This window comes from Choristoneura fumiferana, chromosome 16 (genome assembly GCF_025370935.1).
Source record: "Choristoneura fumiferana chromosome 16, NRCan_CFum_1, whole genome shotgun sequence".
Taxonomy (NCBI): Eukaryota; Metazoa; Arthropoda; class Insecta; order Lepidoptera; family Tortricidae; genus Choristoneura; species Choristoneura fumiferana.
In genome coordinates, this window is record NC_133487.1 from 10018137 (window position 1) to 10033799 (window position 15663).

At 35.5% G+C, this 15663-nt stretch overlaps 1 protein-coding gene across 1 annotated transcript; it reads left to right on the plus strand.

The window, feature by feature from the left end:
- The first annotated feature begins 6596 nt into the window (after positions 1-6596).
- LOC141436265 (glutamate receptor ionotropic, kainate 2-like) lies at positions 6597-15137 on the plus strand. The gene is made up of 17 exons (XM_074099173.1): positions 6597-6765; positions 7689-7846; positions 7926-8093; positions 8188-8354; positions 8459-8655; positions 8733-8998; positions 9076-9180; positions 9259-9375; positions 9620-9826; positions 9917-10078; positions 10174-10373; positions 11021-11222; positions 11314-11405; positions 11570-11706; positions 12469-12584; positions 13144-13296; positions 13885-15137. The coding sequence occupies exons 1-17, from the start codon at positions 6690-6692 to the stop codon at positions 14179-14181; spliced, it is 2820 nt and encodes a 939-aa protein (XP_073955274.1). The 5' UTR covers positions 6597-6689; the 3' UTR covers positions 14182-15137.
- Positions 15138-15663: the final 526 nt, after the last annotated feature.

Here is a 15663-nt window from a genome sequence, read left to right on the forward strand (position 1 = left end):
AAAAAATAAATATAATGGGACAAATTGACACGAATTGACCTAGTCCTAAACTGAGCAATGCTTGTACTATATGGGTACAGGCAACGGATAAACATACTTATATACATAAATGTTAAAAGTCAGGACCCGAGAGTAAACATTCGTATTATTCATACAAACACCTGCCCCGACCGGGGAACTCGGGACTTCAAGCTTCGTATAGTCAGGTTCGCTAACCACTTGGATATCCGGTCATCGTAATTCAATGATTTTAAGTTTTATAGTTACTGGTGATAGGAAATGAGGTAGCAAACGATAAGAAGATGGATTTTGGGGTCAGCCTTTGTATCACCCAATCTTAATTAGCCGTTAACTCCAATTTAAAATTATTCTATTAAAAAAATAATTATGAAGGGGTGTTTTATGATGGGTTGGGTTGTGGGGTGTATTTTTCTCTCTTCTTCTATTTATGTTTTTACTGTGTTTTTGTTGTGATGTAGTGTGTTTTTGTTGTCAATAAATGTTGTGAGTTTGAGTTTGAGTTTATCTAGCCCTATGTTGAGTTAAATAAAACTTGTGGATGACATAGGTAGACTGGTTTAATCAGTCGAAATTACAAAAATAATTAAAAAATATGAGAGAGCGGACGCGCCGCGTGTGCTAGCTGAGTCAAGAAGGGGAGGTTCGCGGGCGCCGCGCCCTGGTGTTGCCATCCGCACCGTAGAAATGGGCTGCGTAGCATAGACAGGTTTAATAAGTTATTTTCAACTTATTCTAGAGATAACTCATATCTAAAGTAATATAATAATATTTGTGTTTATCTTTGACAAATGCAAATACTACTTTACTGATTTTAAAAATTATTTCTCATATGAAAAGCTATATTATCAGTGAATAGCAGTGACTATTCTATATCCCGGAAAAATACAAAAATCCCACAGGACTCAGGTGATGTTGCGGGCAATAGAAGTAATTGTGTATCTAGTATTCCCAAATTCAGTAATAAATTAAATAATTAATAATTAATTTTGAGGATAAAGCTAGACAAAAAAAATTGATATCCTTAAAAATTGGATAGAGATGGCGCAGACTTTGCTGAATTTGTTATACACGTGAAACAGAAGGAGGCGGCGACATTCATGTTTAATAATTGGTTGTATTTCACACAAAGCTAAGTGCACCATCAGCTTTTAGTAATACGATTATCTCTGGCTCTGAACGACGGAATATTTAATTGGACTCGAGCTAAGTTAACTGTTAATTAATAATGGAAATATCTTCGGTGAAACTACATTTTTCCTAATATTTAGGTAGCAGCTAAGGAACATATTTAAATTTTAAAACGAATGAATCATTTAAATGTACAGAAAAAAAAATTAACCCAGTCAATATTTGCATTTTGAAATGCAGATACATGACAGTCGAATTATTTTATATTCCTGACCTATCATAGAAAGTTTTTGCAATAGGTACATAAGTGTTACGTTTTCCCTTTTCAGACTTTGATTTTAATCTGAAGTATTAATCAAATATCTTCCTAAACCCACCGCAACCGTATACTGCAGTTCACTTAAGTATACGAGTACTTCTATAGGCTTTTTCAGAAGTACCCTTTATACTTAATAAGTATTGTATTGCTGTTCGTGAATCTAATATTTCCTTCATCGCCATCAATTTATTCATTATTTATTCTGTGGGTCTATCAGCTCAATTGACACTTTACCAGTCTTATAATTATAACAGACAGTTACCAAGGCCTATTTACAAAGTTGTTTACCAAACAAGAAAGTTCGTTAAACGCAGCAGACGTTTTAACAGATATCAGACCGATATTAATCGCTTAGAATTGTTAGAAATGCGAACCCGTACAAAGTTGAAGAGAACACAAAGTTGATTAAATTCAGGTCAATACGAAACGTTGCGAGAGGAAACGGCGAACGGAAAGGTATCGTTACGGAAAAATGGGACACGCCAAATTACAAGGGCTTGAAACAGCAAAAATAAATTATAACTCACATGTAGACCATGGAGGTGAAACATTATTCCCGTATGAAATCATTACACTGTCTTTATTATTAATGCAAAAGGGTCTTTTGGTGCCGACTTCTGACGTAGATTTATGCTTAAAATAATATTACGTACCTACTTCTTAATTGTAAAATTCACATATTTACTATCAAGAGAGACATGATTATTATTACGAAAATGGCTGCCTAAAGCCACACTTTCTCTCATTTTATAGAATAGAATAGAAATATTTTATTTTCAAGAATACGGTTAGTTACTGGGGGGCCACTGCAAAATTCGAAAATTGAAGTTCGTATCGTGCCGTTCCTCTCACTCTCGTATTAAATAATATAAGTGTCAGCGGGACGGCAAGATACGAACATCGATTTTCGGTTTTTAAGAAAAGTAGATCCAAGAACATTCAATAAAATTGAAGCTATAAGATCTTTTTATCGATAGAGGGAGGAACACCTTCGCTTATATCATGACTCATGAGAATCAACGATAAATGTTATCATGAACGTCAATATTCTTTTCACGTGTTTGATAAAATTTTCTAGGAATAAAGCTAAACCTAAAATAAAATATTGACAGGGAGGATACTAACTCGAATCTGCAGTGTAAAAATCTGGAGCTGCAGCCGAGGTAGATCAACGGATGCATGTGATGTACTGCCGGTGTTCGCAGTCACGTATCACATTCGTTTCCTCCATACACCCGCTTGCAATTGTATCCACCCGAGCCGCAGCTGGTTGCCGTATATTTGCACAGCGGTTTGTCAAGGATGATTCTAAAAATTTAAAGTAAAGAACGCCACGTTTGAGATTCACGGTTTCCCTGATATTATAAGCGTGTAATTTAATATTTTGCTGACGTTTGGCATCCATTTCTCTTTCTTAATTGCTGTTTTCGCCGTTTTCGACCCGGTTTTACATTTCTTGCAGCAACAAAAAAAAGGCTTTTCGGATTTAAAAATAAAATGAGTAATTTCTTGAATGTGTCTGTTTTCATTCTACATTCGGTAGTAATACGTTGGTCGGTTAATTTCCATTTCATAAGAATCTAGAAGCTAGAACTAAGCGCCAGCAAGTTCTGTCAGCGGAATATAATTTTTACTACCACTAAACTTTGCGTTTACGAGGGTTCATGTGCAGAATAGCTATAAAGAAATCAAGTCCACTTCACTTATTTTATGAATAACGATTGTTTTAAGTATTTCATGTAACCTACACAAAGAAAAGTGTAAAGAAAAAGTTTTAACAATGTTTTGAATTAAGATAAATTTTAATATGATTTAAATTACAGTGCTTTACGTTTGTTAATAAAAATTATTTGTAAAATCCTATTGTATACCATTTTTTTTTATTTAAAAACCGACTGGTTCCTTTTAGCAAAAAATCTTGTGTGGGTTGGTTCCTTATTGCTTATGTAAAATAAATAAAATAAAAATATTAGAAATTTAAAACACCACTTTTTGCATACGTTTATTAAAAATATAGTACTTACTAAACTGCTTGCTTCCTAGTTCTGAAGGCCTGAATCTCATAATGTCTCATTGTATAAAAATATGACTAACAGGACTAAATGATAAATATAACTGGAATAGATTAGAGAGCTAGATTGCTCATCTGCATTATTTCCTTTCTATTATCTAACACCCTGAGGCCCATTCTCGGTAAGGTCCAGATGCATCTATGATGCTTCGTACATGTCGTGTCGTGTCGACGAGAATTGACCAGCTGATCCAGTCATGCAGATGGACTGGGGCCTCATTCTACATTGTCTCTTTCCATACTGTTATCGTATTGTCTACGTGGTGGCAGCTCTTATTGACTTGACAGTAAAGGCGATCGAGTCGAAAAGTTCAGTCTTGTACCTACATTAATCAATTAATTTAAAATTTAGAACTAACGTTAAGGTTAAACAACTTCGTTGGGTACGAGTACCTATGAGACACATCCTATGCACTCGTGAATTTGTCTATGTCAACACCTTTTTACTTTCTTATTCGTATTTCTACTTGACACACCATAAATTCATTTCAATTACCTTCAAAATTCGTCTATTACCTTGTAGGTATTACGATAAATTCTCCACATCCGTCGTTTTCCTAAACTACAAATAAAATCACTTGATATCGGGTCCTTCGCATCTGTGGAGGACTGTTGTTTTTATTTACATAACAATTTATGCTAAACATGTGATATATTTGGGTTCAAACGATCGGCCCAGAGACATTTGTATGTAAACCAGGATGTCACGTGTCGCGCCATTCCTATTGACCTTTCCCTTTTGATTTATCCATAAAGTAACCGAATCCCAGCATTTTATTTATGGGCACTAGATCTTGTTGTACCACAAATATTCTGGCCTTTTTTGATGCCTGAAGAAGCAAAAAGTTGGTTTAATAAATCGTTCTGCGTGGTTCTAACGTCATATTAACAAAAAAATAATCCGAAATCTGACAGTGAATTGTCACACATACCTATACCTAGTGCCATCCACGAAGACGCGTGATTTTACCAAAATTAGACTTTAATGACATTGTAATAAGAACCACGGCATGCATCATCGTGAATGACTCTACCTCTACCTACACGCACGCACGCACGCACGCACGCACGCACACGCACACACACACACACACACACACACACACACACACACACACACACACACACACACACACACGTGCGCACACACACACACACACACACACACACACACACACACATACACACACGCGCGTATTTACTGTTTCATTTTCTTTCGATCCTAACTACGCCGTCTCCGAAAACTACTAAATACGCAAGTAATTAAAAAAATAATTAAAGGCAATACTAATGCTTGGATTAGCGTCATTCTACATGAAAGGTGTATATTTGCATTTTTTTTTATTGACCTTCAGGTGTGATGAAAATTGTTCATATTAAATTAACTTTCAAAAAGTATTCGCCAATTTTCATATCCAAAGACGTTGTGCACAAAAGATTACTAAGTATAACAAAGAATGTCTGCAAAGAATGGGACTAATGACAGAAAAATATATAAAAATCTACTTAAACTGAAGCCCACCGGCAAACGTCAAACGGGAGCTGTGTCGCCTTGGCAGTGTTCATTCACTTTTTAGGGTTCCGTACCTTAAAAGGAGAAAAAGGTACCCTTATAGGATCACTTTGTTGTCCGTCTGTCTGTCAAGAACCTTTATCTCAAGAACCCTTGGAGGTATCAAATGCAAATTAAAACCATATACTCAAGTCAACCGTCCCAAGCTATGTGAAAAAATCAAACTCAAAAGATAAAGTCACTAAAAAGGTGTTTCCATACAAATTACCTTAACCGAGAAATATATATGGTTCTTCCGGCTGTCCTGGAAATCTAAAATTTTGTATGAATGTAGCTCTTATAGCACACACAATCAATAAGAAGGGGAAAAGCCTGAAAATCAAAATTTTTCATGTCTGACTGTCTATGTCAATAATAAACCATCTAAACTGACTCCACACTGCGGACATTTTGCTTAGGAGGGGGGCTCTGCTAACACTAGATATTCATAAATATCTACTTACAACTTTGTACAGAACCCTCGGTGTGCGAGTCCAACTCGCACTTGGCTGGTTTTTCTAAGTTATTCGCTTTGTCAAATAAGATATTTTCTTATTGGATACCGCACCAGAGGAAGCCGAAACTCTGGGTGTAATACTTAATAACAAATATGGACATTGTAAATAATAAAAAACCACAAAACCTTTTCATTTTCTTTAATTTCCTTATCATTGCAATCATAAGCCTCGCTGGCACCGAACACTAACTCTCATCATCGATATCCTGGATAGTGACGATACTTTGGATTTATTTTTTACATCGGAGTCGAGGTTACTGGCATCGAACAGCCGCGAGCCGGTAAGTACTTAAATTCAGTAGTAACAGAGCACAATAAATGTATAAATTTATGTGTAATATAATTTACTTCTCTAAATTGTATGTAATTAGCATTATGTGGCTTGACTGTTAGTGCTAGTTACGAGATTACTGCACTATCTAACATTTTAAAAGCTTTACAAACTTAGAACAAGGTTGGCTTTAGATTGAATTTGACAAAATTATGAATAGTCTGAAATTGAAGATAGCGCCATCTATCGTTACTTCTGGTAAATACAATAGCAAGTCGCACGCTAACATGGCATATCTAGGGTTGATTTTCTCTTCAGCGAAACCTTCAGGTTTCCCACATTCGTTCTAATAATATTAAACTACGATAGGGGTCGCTACGGTAGTAGGGATATAAAACTGTTAAGATACTTAAGTACATAACAACAGCGCAACAGTTTTGGACATAATAGTTCAGTAATAAATCTGGCTATGAACTTAAGCTTTTTGATCAACATTTTCTCATTCATCAACCACCAAACTATCATCATATTCCTTCTAGCCTACCTAATACAGTTAGTGCACAAAGCTCGTACTGGTAGTCTATTGATATAATGGCAGCCAAATGTGTCACTGGCCTAAAGAATGATCGCGAATGCAACTCATGTAATGAAGTGCATCGAGCTATTTCTATCTACAAAGCAGCAGTCGTTTCATCGCGTGGCATAATTCAGCCACTATCGGAGAGAGGATTTAACTAGGTATATTAGTTGGTTTAAAACAATAACTTCGAAGGTATACTTTGAAACTATTGTGATGACGGAATACAAACAATGTTGCCTAGATGGTTGTTGATTACATTCTTAGTGGTTAATTGTTACACTTTCGGAAAAGCACAGAAAGTTATAGGTAAGTTCTTATTCTAAGTTTACAAATCGTACAATAAAGAATGATTGGTGTAAAAAATACTTATAGTATATAGCTTTTTTTGCTGACTGACTTTTTGTTGACTGTACTTACATTATCATTCAAACTAATACTGTACCAAGTTAGAGTCCACGTTTGAAGAGTTCCGTCCTGCGAAGACGATTTTTGGCCGGACCAACACAATTTCATTACCTACCAGATTATTATATTGTCACCGAACTGGCATAAGTATCCCAAATTCTAGCTCAATCAAAGGACAGCTTTTATCTCAAATCAGAGAGTAGTTGAAAATGGCTTGTAAATTTCCCTTAGGTATTCCTCGTAGTACCACCAACTTGCTCCACCAGTGGGTTCCCACACACACAACAAATGCATGTCAAAGTTGAACCGCTTACAGTCACCGAAGGCACTATTATATATACGTTAGTACTATTATATATTCTGTGCCGAAAGTCTCAAAATAAATAATTTAATAATTTGAAAGGGAACCCTGTGTCTGCACGTCTGCTAAATAATAAAAAAAGTATAATAGCCTACATTATGTTAATTTTCTATTAATATTGTATTAATACTTATTCGTTTTCAGGATTCCATACCCGAAAGGTCAAAACGGAGCACTATTTCTGTTACTCGCGTGTCCGTCTCTTCGTCTGTTACACGAGTTTTACATTTAAACGACCTAGTCTAGTTGACCCAAAAATATTTTGAACATTTTTTTTGTGCTCCCATACAGCTAAAGAGGGGCGCGGGTGTGATAAAAACTGGTACCTTTCTTTAGAGCTCGCTCATTGGGTAGATAAAACTTGTATTTCGAAAAAATTAGAAAACAAAAAAATGAGAACCTGTTAACTTGTTGAATCTTTATAAATGAAATGAGAGTAATACTGATAATACTTAAAATGCAGGAGCGATTTGTGATGACGGCGATTTTCTTCTGGAAGCCGCTTTCAAAGCAGCGCTGGAAGCGGTTTCTAGCGAGGAAGAACCATACGAGGCTTATGTGGAGCGGACTACACCGGGAGATGTATTGGAGGCTCATACAGCTATGTGTTCAGTGTTAGAGGTTAATAATAGTTATAATTTCAAGGTTGATACTAAAAGTTACTTAATAATAACAATAATGAAATTTGTTTTATTTAAAGGCTAATGTTTTCGGAGTTTTGGGACCGACGAATATAAACGCATTAAAACATGTGCAGTCAATTGCTGATTTTGTTGAACTGCCACAGATATTAATAGACACTGTTGTAACTCAAAGTCGTAATTGGTCAGCAATCAATTTATATCCCAACCATGTTGCATTCTCACAAGTAAGTACCTAATATGATAAGTTATTTTATGGATTTGAGTAGAATAAAAAGTTTTACTAAATCTATAAATAGCTAAAACTGTATGTACCTACAGGTGTTCGCCGACATTATTGAGGCGAAGGGCTGGGAGGAATTTACTCTGATTTATGAAGGCACCGAACTTTTACCATTTTTCGATAGCATACTTGCCTTACAAGACTTGGAAACGGATAAAGATATCCTAAAGACTATAGTCCAGTTGCCAGACGATGCTGATTACAGGTTAACTACAAATATATTAATTTGCAATGTGCATTAATTTCAATTTTAAAAGTTGTTCATAGTTAAACATGTAGTAACTGATCGTTATGTTCCTTAATTTTCAGGTCTTATTTACAAACGGTAAAAAAATCAGGATCAGTAAATTACTTAATTAACTGCAGGACAGAAACTTTGCCAGAATTATTATTACAAGCTCAACAAGTTGGAATAATGTCTGATGAGCATAGTTACATTATAATGAATCCAGACTTTCAAACTATTGATACAGATCCCTTTAAACACGGAGGCGCAAACATAACCGGTACTGACTAAAACAATTTGGGCGTTGTATCTGGCTTGATAAACTTAATTATTCAAACACAATAACTTATATTTCAGGTGTACGATTCTTTGATCCAAGTTTGGAATCAATTCAAACTTACATTAAATCTATAAACGAAAAAGTAGCTGAATTAACTAAGGAGCAAATTGAGGATGCATTAGCTGAAAACGGACTCACACTTAATTTAGCGTTAATATATGACGCGGTAACCGTATACGTAGCAGGTATTAAGGCAACAGCTCTTGAAGATGGTTCAAATGTTACTTGTGAGGATAATCAGAGTTGGAATTATGGATCTAGTCTACTTAATACTATTAAAACGGTTTGTATTTATTATAAAATACCCAAAATATTATTGATCCATGGTAAATTGATAAATAATTTTTATACTTTTTGTAGATAGAAGAAGAAGGATTGACTGGATTGATTAAATTTGACGACGATGGGTTCCGGTCTGATTTTGAAGTAGAGGTACTTGAAATTATGCCACACGGTTTTGAAAAGGTATGGTTTTTAGTTAAAAAAAAACCTATATTAAAGTCAAATACAGCTTTAATTGTTTTTTAATTAATTTTGTTAAAGGTAGGTTCGTGGAATATTGAGGATGGTTACGAGGAAACTAGAACGATTATTCCTCCGGTGGAAGCAGAAGGAACAGAATCAATGAAAGGAAAACATTTCATAATTCTAACAGCCCTAGTAAGTAGCTACAGTTTGTACAAAATTATTCTTAGAACACCTAAGCTTTAAGGTTGATTTAAAGTTATGCAATTAGTAAATATTCTTTAATTACTGAAAATTTAATTTTAAATGCAAGACATCTGAACAGAGAGTTTATACAAAATCTATAAAATCGTTTTTATTTAATGTTTTACGATTTTTTTATACTTACGAATTATTTACCAGTCAGGAATCAAAGTCAACAACTTTTTTCTTTTAACAGAGTGCCCCTTACGGAATGTTAAAGGAGTCATCAGAGAAATTGGAAGGAAATGATAGATACGAAGGATTTGGAATCGAGCTTATCGAAGAATTGGCGATAATGAATGAATTCAATTACACCTTCGACATTCAAGCTGACGGCGTATACGGATCATTGGACAAGACAACTGGAAAATGGTCCGGTATGATGGAAAAAGTTATGGATGGAGTAAGATCGTTAGTTTATATTCCAACAAAAAATACATCGTCTTACCTAATGTCAAGTGTTTAAATAATCTGTATGATCATCACTTTTTAGAGAGCAGATTTTGCAATTACCGATTTAACGATAACATCAGCACGTCAAAAAGCAGTCGATTTCACAAGTCCTTTTATGAATCTAGGCATAACTATTCTATACAAAAAGCCAACTAAACAACCACCAGATCTATTTTCCTTCATTTCGCCTTTTTCTTTAGAGGTAAGTTCAAAAGAAAAATGAAATTTTGAACTCAATGGGTAATATAACCAACCAGTTGTATATTTGTATCAATTAAATGTTTTAAGTGATTTCAGGTATGGGGTTGGATAGCAGGAGCATACGTTGGCGTGTCACTTTTGTTATTTTTCCTTGGAAGGATAGCACCAGAAGAATGGCAGAATCCATACCCCTGTATCGAAGAACCAGAAACATTGGATAATCAATTTACAATGGCCAATTCGTTTTGGTTTACTTTAGGAAGTGTTCTTACGCAAGGATCTGAAATTGCTCCAATGTAATTTAGCAGACACGAACTTTTTAGATGGTCGTTATCTATTTTGTACTCATAGACAAGATGCCTACAACACAACACCACCTGTTCACCTGGTGGTGAACACTAGCGAAATTATTCGATTGTAAAGTTTAAAAGCTCGCATTATGAGCACGATACCCACAAAGTTCATAATAACTATAAGTTTAGCGTGCTATAGATCAGACTGGCATTGACTCGCTCATCTTCGAGTTGTGTTAATGAATGTAACTTTTTTTTAACCGACTCAAAAAAAGGAGGAGGTTATCAATTCGGTTGTATTTTTTATTTATTAACGATAAACCACTCGCTATATACAGCGCTAGCCATTTGCAAGACCTTTGTAACAGCTGTAGCCCATGGTAGAAGCGTAGACAACGTGCAGTGTCCATTTGCTGACGCCGAGCGAACGGCTTAATTTACACTCTCGACCGACGTCTAGTGGACTTCGCGAGTTGAAGCTATGCTGATCTGATGCTGATTTGGCGCTAGGGTTCTGTAGTACTTATACATAACGTAGTATGCTCCCCCTTTCGTATTTTAAGAGACAAAAACACTTCTGTCATTGCCAGAGGCGTCTTGTATTGTCTTGAGCCTCTGCCGTTGTTGATTACTGTTTTTCTTTATCGTAGAGCGGTTTCAACGAGAATGGCGGGCAGTATGTGGTGGTTCTTTACTCTTATCATGGTGTCTTCCTACACTGCCAACTTGGCAGCGTTTCTAACAGTCGAGTCAAAGTTCTATGCTATAAAAACGGTGCAAGACTTGGCAAATAATCCATATGGTATAACATACGGTTCTAAAAGAAAAGGAGCTACATTTGGTTTCTTCAAAGTATGTAACTGATTATTTTAATTTTTTTTTACTTACGTATTTAATGTAATATTTTTATAATATATATATATATATGTGTAAATATTTTCAGGAATCTGACAATTTACTATATCAAAAAATGTACCAATACATGGAGGATCATCCAGAGCTGCAGACATCTTCGAATGATGAAGGATTAGAGAGGTGTTGACATTTTGTTTATGCTTCAAAGAGATACAGTCAAATAATTATCAACATCATCTCGGCCCATATACGTTTCACTACTGGGCACAGGCCTCTCCTCAGAATGAGAAGGCTTGGGCCATAGTTCCCACGTGTCAAATAATACGACTGTAAATATTTTTCAGAGTCAAATCTGAAGACGAAAATTACGCTTTTCTAATGGAGTCTACATCAATTGAATACATGGTAGAAAGAAATTGTGATGTAGCACAAGTAGGTGGTTTACTGGACAGCAAAGGATATGGAATCGCTATGAAGAAAAGTATGCATTTCAAATTACACTTAACCTGCTATTTTACGACGTTGTTACCCGTTTTTCTGCTCTTGCTACCTGCAAATTCGTTTTCTTCTTTTTTGTAAAATATTTTATTATACTTACTGACCAGGAATATGTAATGTAGGTAACTTCTGTTAACAATAGAATCGGTTAACTAGTTCCAGATTTCCAGAGAACAACACCTACATACAAACAAAGTTTATTTCCTCTTTGCTATTTACATTAAAGACAAGTTTTGATGTGGCTGAAGAGTTTTTCCATCAGAAAGTATATTTCCGTATGGCACGGACTTCAATAATAATTAACTAGCTAGTTACGGTTTTACTAAAGAACTCATTGCAATATTTTATGCTTCTATCGACCCAGCAACCCCTATCGTATCCTGTCCTACGCTGTGGATGGCTTGTAATCAATCAGTGTTAAAGTGCTAATTATAACTTACTCAAAAAGCGTTTAAAATTATATTAGATTTGGAGTAAAGTTCATCTTCCAAAATGTATGTAATGCCCTCCTAAGCCAAAAGGCGGTATCTCAAAAATTTCAATTTTGAGTTAATTATACTATTGTGTAGCTTAAGATATTCGGCATCGAATGGTATAAATAAATCAAGTGTCATTTTTTTTAGATAATGCCTTTTGGCTTAGGAAGACAGTATTGCTTACCTTGTATTTTTCTCTTTTGTGTACCTGTGTTCTGTATAGCTTACTATTTTATTGTGCAATAAAAAGTCAGAGTATTTTTTTGCAGACAGTCCGTATCGGCAACCTATGAGTGAATCCATACTACAGCTACAAGAAGAAGGCAAGCTGTCGAGGATAAAGGACAAATGGTGGAAGGAAAAACGAGGCGGTGGAGCGTGTGCGGTCAGTTCTACGTCTAAGACATAATTGTTGTATTTTTAGCCATTTTTTTAACCGACTTCAAAAGAGGAGAAAACGCCAGTTGATACTAAGCCTGATAGGTAGGTAGTATGTTCAAAGTGTATATCCCTATCACACACATTTTTTTGGAATGTACGGACTTCAAACTGATCAATAACCAGGTAGCGGATACAAAATGTTGATGTTTGTTTGTATTTTCATTGTATGTAACTAACCTCTATGGATTCCGCTCGAAATAAATGGCATATTATTATTATTAAAATAGGTAAAAAAAGTTTTTTATTCTGTCTAGTTATATATCGGCCATTTTTCGTTTTTGACACCTTTGCATATGCAAAGTGGATTGCCTGATTATATATAGCACAATATATGAAATGCCTACAAAAAATTGAAACCTTCCGTGAAAAAATATATAAATACTGCTGAAAACCGCATTAAAATCCGTTGTGGAATGGTCAAGGAGGAGTTTATAGCGAGGAAAGCGACTTTGTACTAATGGAGATATATAAAGACTAGTAACACGCTTGTTTTAAATATACAGGATGACGACGACAGCAGTGGAGAAGCACAGCCCTTAGTATTAGCGAATGTTGGTGGTGTCTTCATTGTGCTCGCAGCCGGCTCTGGCTTAGCCGTCTTCTGCGCCTTCTTAGAGATGATCGTCGATGTATGGGTCATTTCCCATCAGGAAAAGGTAATTCACAAATAGTACCACACAAAGTGGCTCAAAATGAATCAGAAATATTTCAGTTGATGGTTAGTAATGTAATGATTGAACTGTGACGGTATTTTGTCGAAATTTTTGATTCAAAATGTAGTGACGCCTTTGACATGGTACACTTTGAACGACTATCAGTGTTGATATGAAATATTAGTCAGTCAAAATAAATATACCCTCAAAAATATTTACGGAGGTTTTCGCCAAACTAATCCAATCCCCTGCTGAAATATTCCGGTAAAAGCATCTTGTTTTTGTGGTTTTAATTTAATAGCATATTCCGAAAGTTTTTATTTTGTTTGAGTAGATTTCTTTTAGTTAATTTACACATACAATACCCATGAACCCAACCCATTAATTTTTTTCTCATTTATCGAATGCAGCATTATACCTACATGTGCTTCAGAGGTATACATATAATATCCTAATATGCATAAATTTAAGACCTAATTAATTTCCTAATTCCCAACTATGATTGCTTAGAATTGTGTGATTGTAACTGTGTTTCGTTGATTGTTTAATTGTTATCCTTTATGAAATTACAATAAGAACCATTATTTCAAGGTATCCTTCCTTGAAGAGTTGAAAGCCGAGCTAAAATTCATCATTACTGGCGATGCGGAAACGAAGCCTGTCCGTCATAGAGAACCGTCCGGCAGCGGCTCATGTGGATCCAAAAAATCAAAAGCTGACGATGAAGAATCCCAGAAAGATGACGATGATCGATTAAACCCTGTTCCCACGCCAAGATCCGAGAGATCAGCACAATCGCACCATTCTCGCCACACCCTGCATAGTAGGAGGCAGAGTAATGCTGTACAAATGGCAAGAATGAGGAAATTTAGTAAGGCTACTTACTAGTACTTACTAATTACGCTTTGAATTCTTTAAATGTGTCAGACACCATCGTTATCATAAAAGTTAATAAAGGTAATTACAAAGGAACGAAAAAAAAAACGTATTTTAAAAATAGCAACTTAAGTTCGAAGTTGAACACCATATGTTTTATAAAAGTTAGAAAAAGTTTTTACGTATAAATTTATGAATTATTTAGGCACGAGTTTCATAGCTTCGTAAGGAAAGTTCAGCCCGTTGGTAAAATAAGCCAAGCTAGTTTGAAAGATGCGCACAAATGTTGCCCCACTGCCCTAGCTGGTGCTGTTCTTATCAATATAATATAGTATCCCCCAAAAGAGATGGATTTTGACAACTCAAGAATAAGGGTTCCAGTATTTCGTAATCAAAAAATATTACACCTCCAACTTTTAAGCTTATTACGCGAATTTTACTCTGAGTACACTAAGGATTTTCTCGTAAATACAGTTGCGAGCTGTTTTGAAAAAGTCACAATTTGCTCTCATATGACCTAAAAACGTGTCGGTCACTCGCGTGCCATGCGTCACACGCGTCACCCCCTAATTAGCACGAGGCTTGAGAAATGTGGCTGTCCGTCCATGCTCTCCTTGTGAAGAGGGTCTTGTAATGAAGGTCGTTCCAGGGCCAAAGGTCACCACGGACAGAGGGCTCAAATTCTGTAAGGGGAATAGATTAAGACAGTAAAGTATGGTATTTGAGATCACCATTCAATTGACGTACGAAGCTCATAAATTTAAAAGCTGTCAACTTCCACTTCACCATTGATCTGAAAGACCACGGTTGGCCAGTGAAACTGTTCAATAACAAGTATTTCACGAATTGATTGAGATTCTTTTACTTTAACAAAGTTGCTAAGCAATTTGTGCTCGTTGAAATGCATAAATTACCTATGGTGAAGTAAAACGGATTGTGTAGCACCAGGAGTCCTCATTAACGTTTCTGCATCGGAAAGTCTTTTGTAAAAAGAGAAAAAAATATCACTAAAAATATAACCGACCACAAAAAAAGTTTGAAGTCAGGGACGAGGACGAGGACGAGCTAGCATGAGTGGACCTTTACCTACTTAGTCATCTACCTCACCTACACAACAGGCATATTGTTTTTTTTGCTGGTTCGTCCTGAGGCACCAACACCAAACTGGTAGAAAATTATTTTAACAGTTTTTTTTAGGTCTGTTAAATTTTGACATTGGAAATGTCTTTTCGTTCGCTCCAGTGTAGGCTCCGATTTCACAAAAAAGTTCGATCCTTGACATTGGAAATGTCTTTTCGTTCGCTCCTGTGTAGGCTCCATTTCACGAAAAAGTGCGATCCCCTTATATCTCGGAGAGCTGTGAAGATATGATATTCAAAAAAGGCTCAAAAGGAATTTATGAATAATTAATATTATACGCGCTTACTTAAGTTATTTTTTTTAAATTTTGTTTTTATTGCTGCTGTGAATATTAATTGTATTTAGACTAAGATT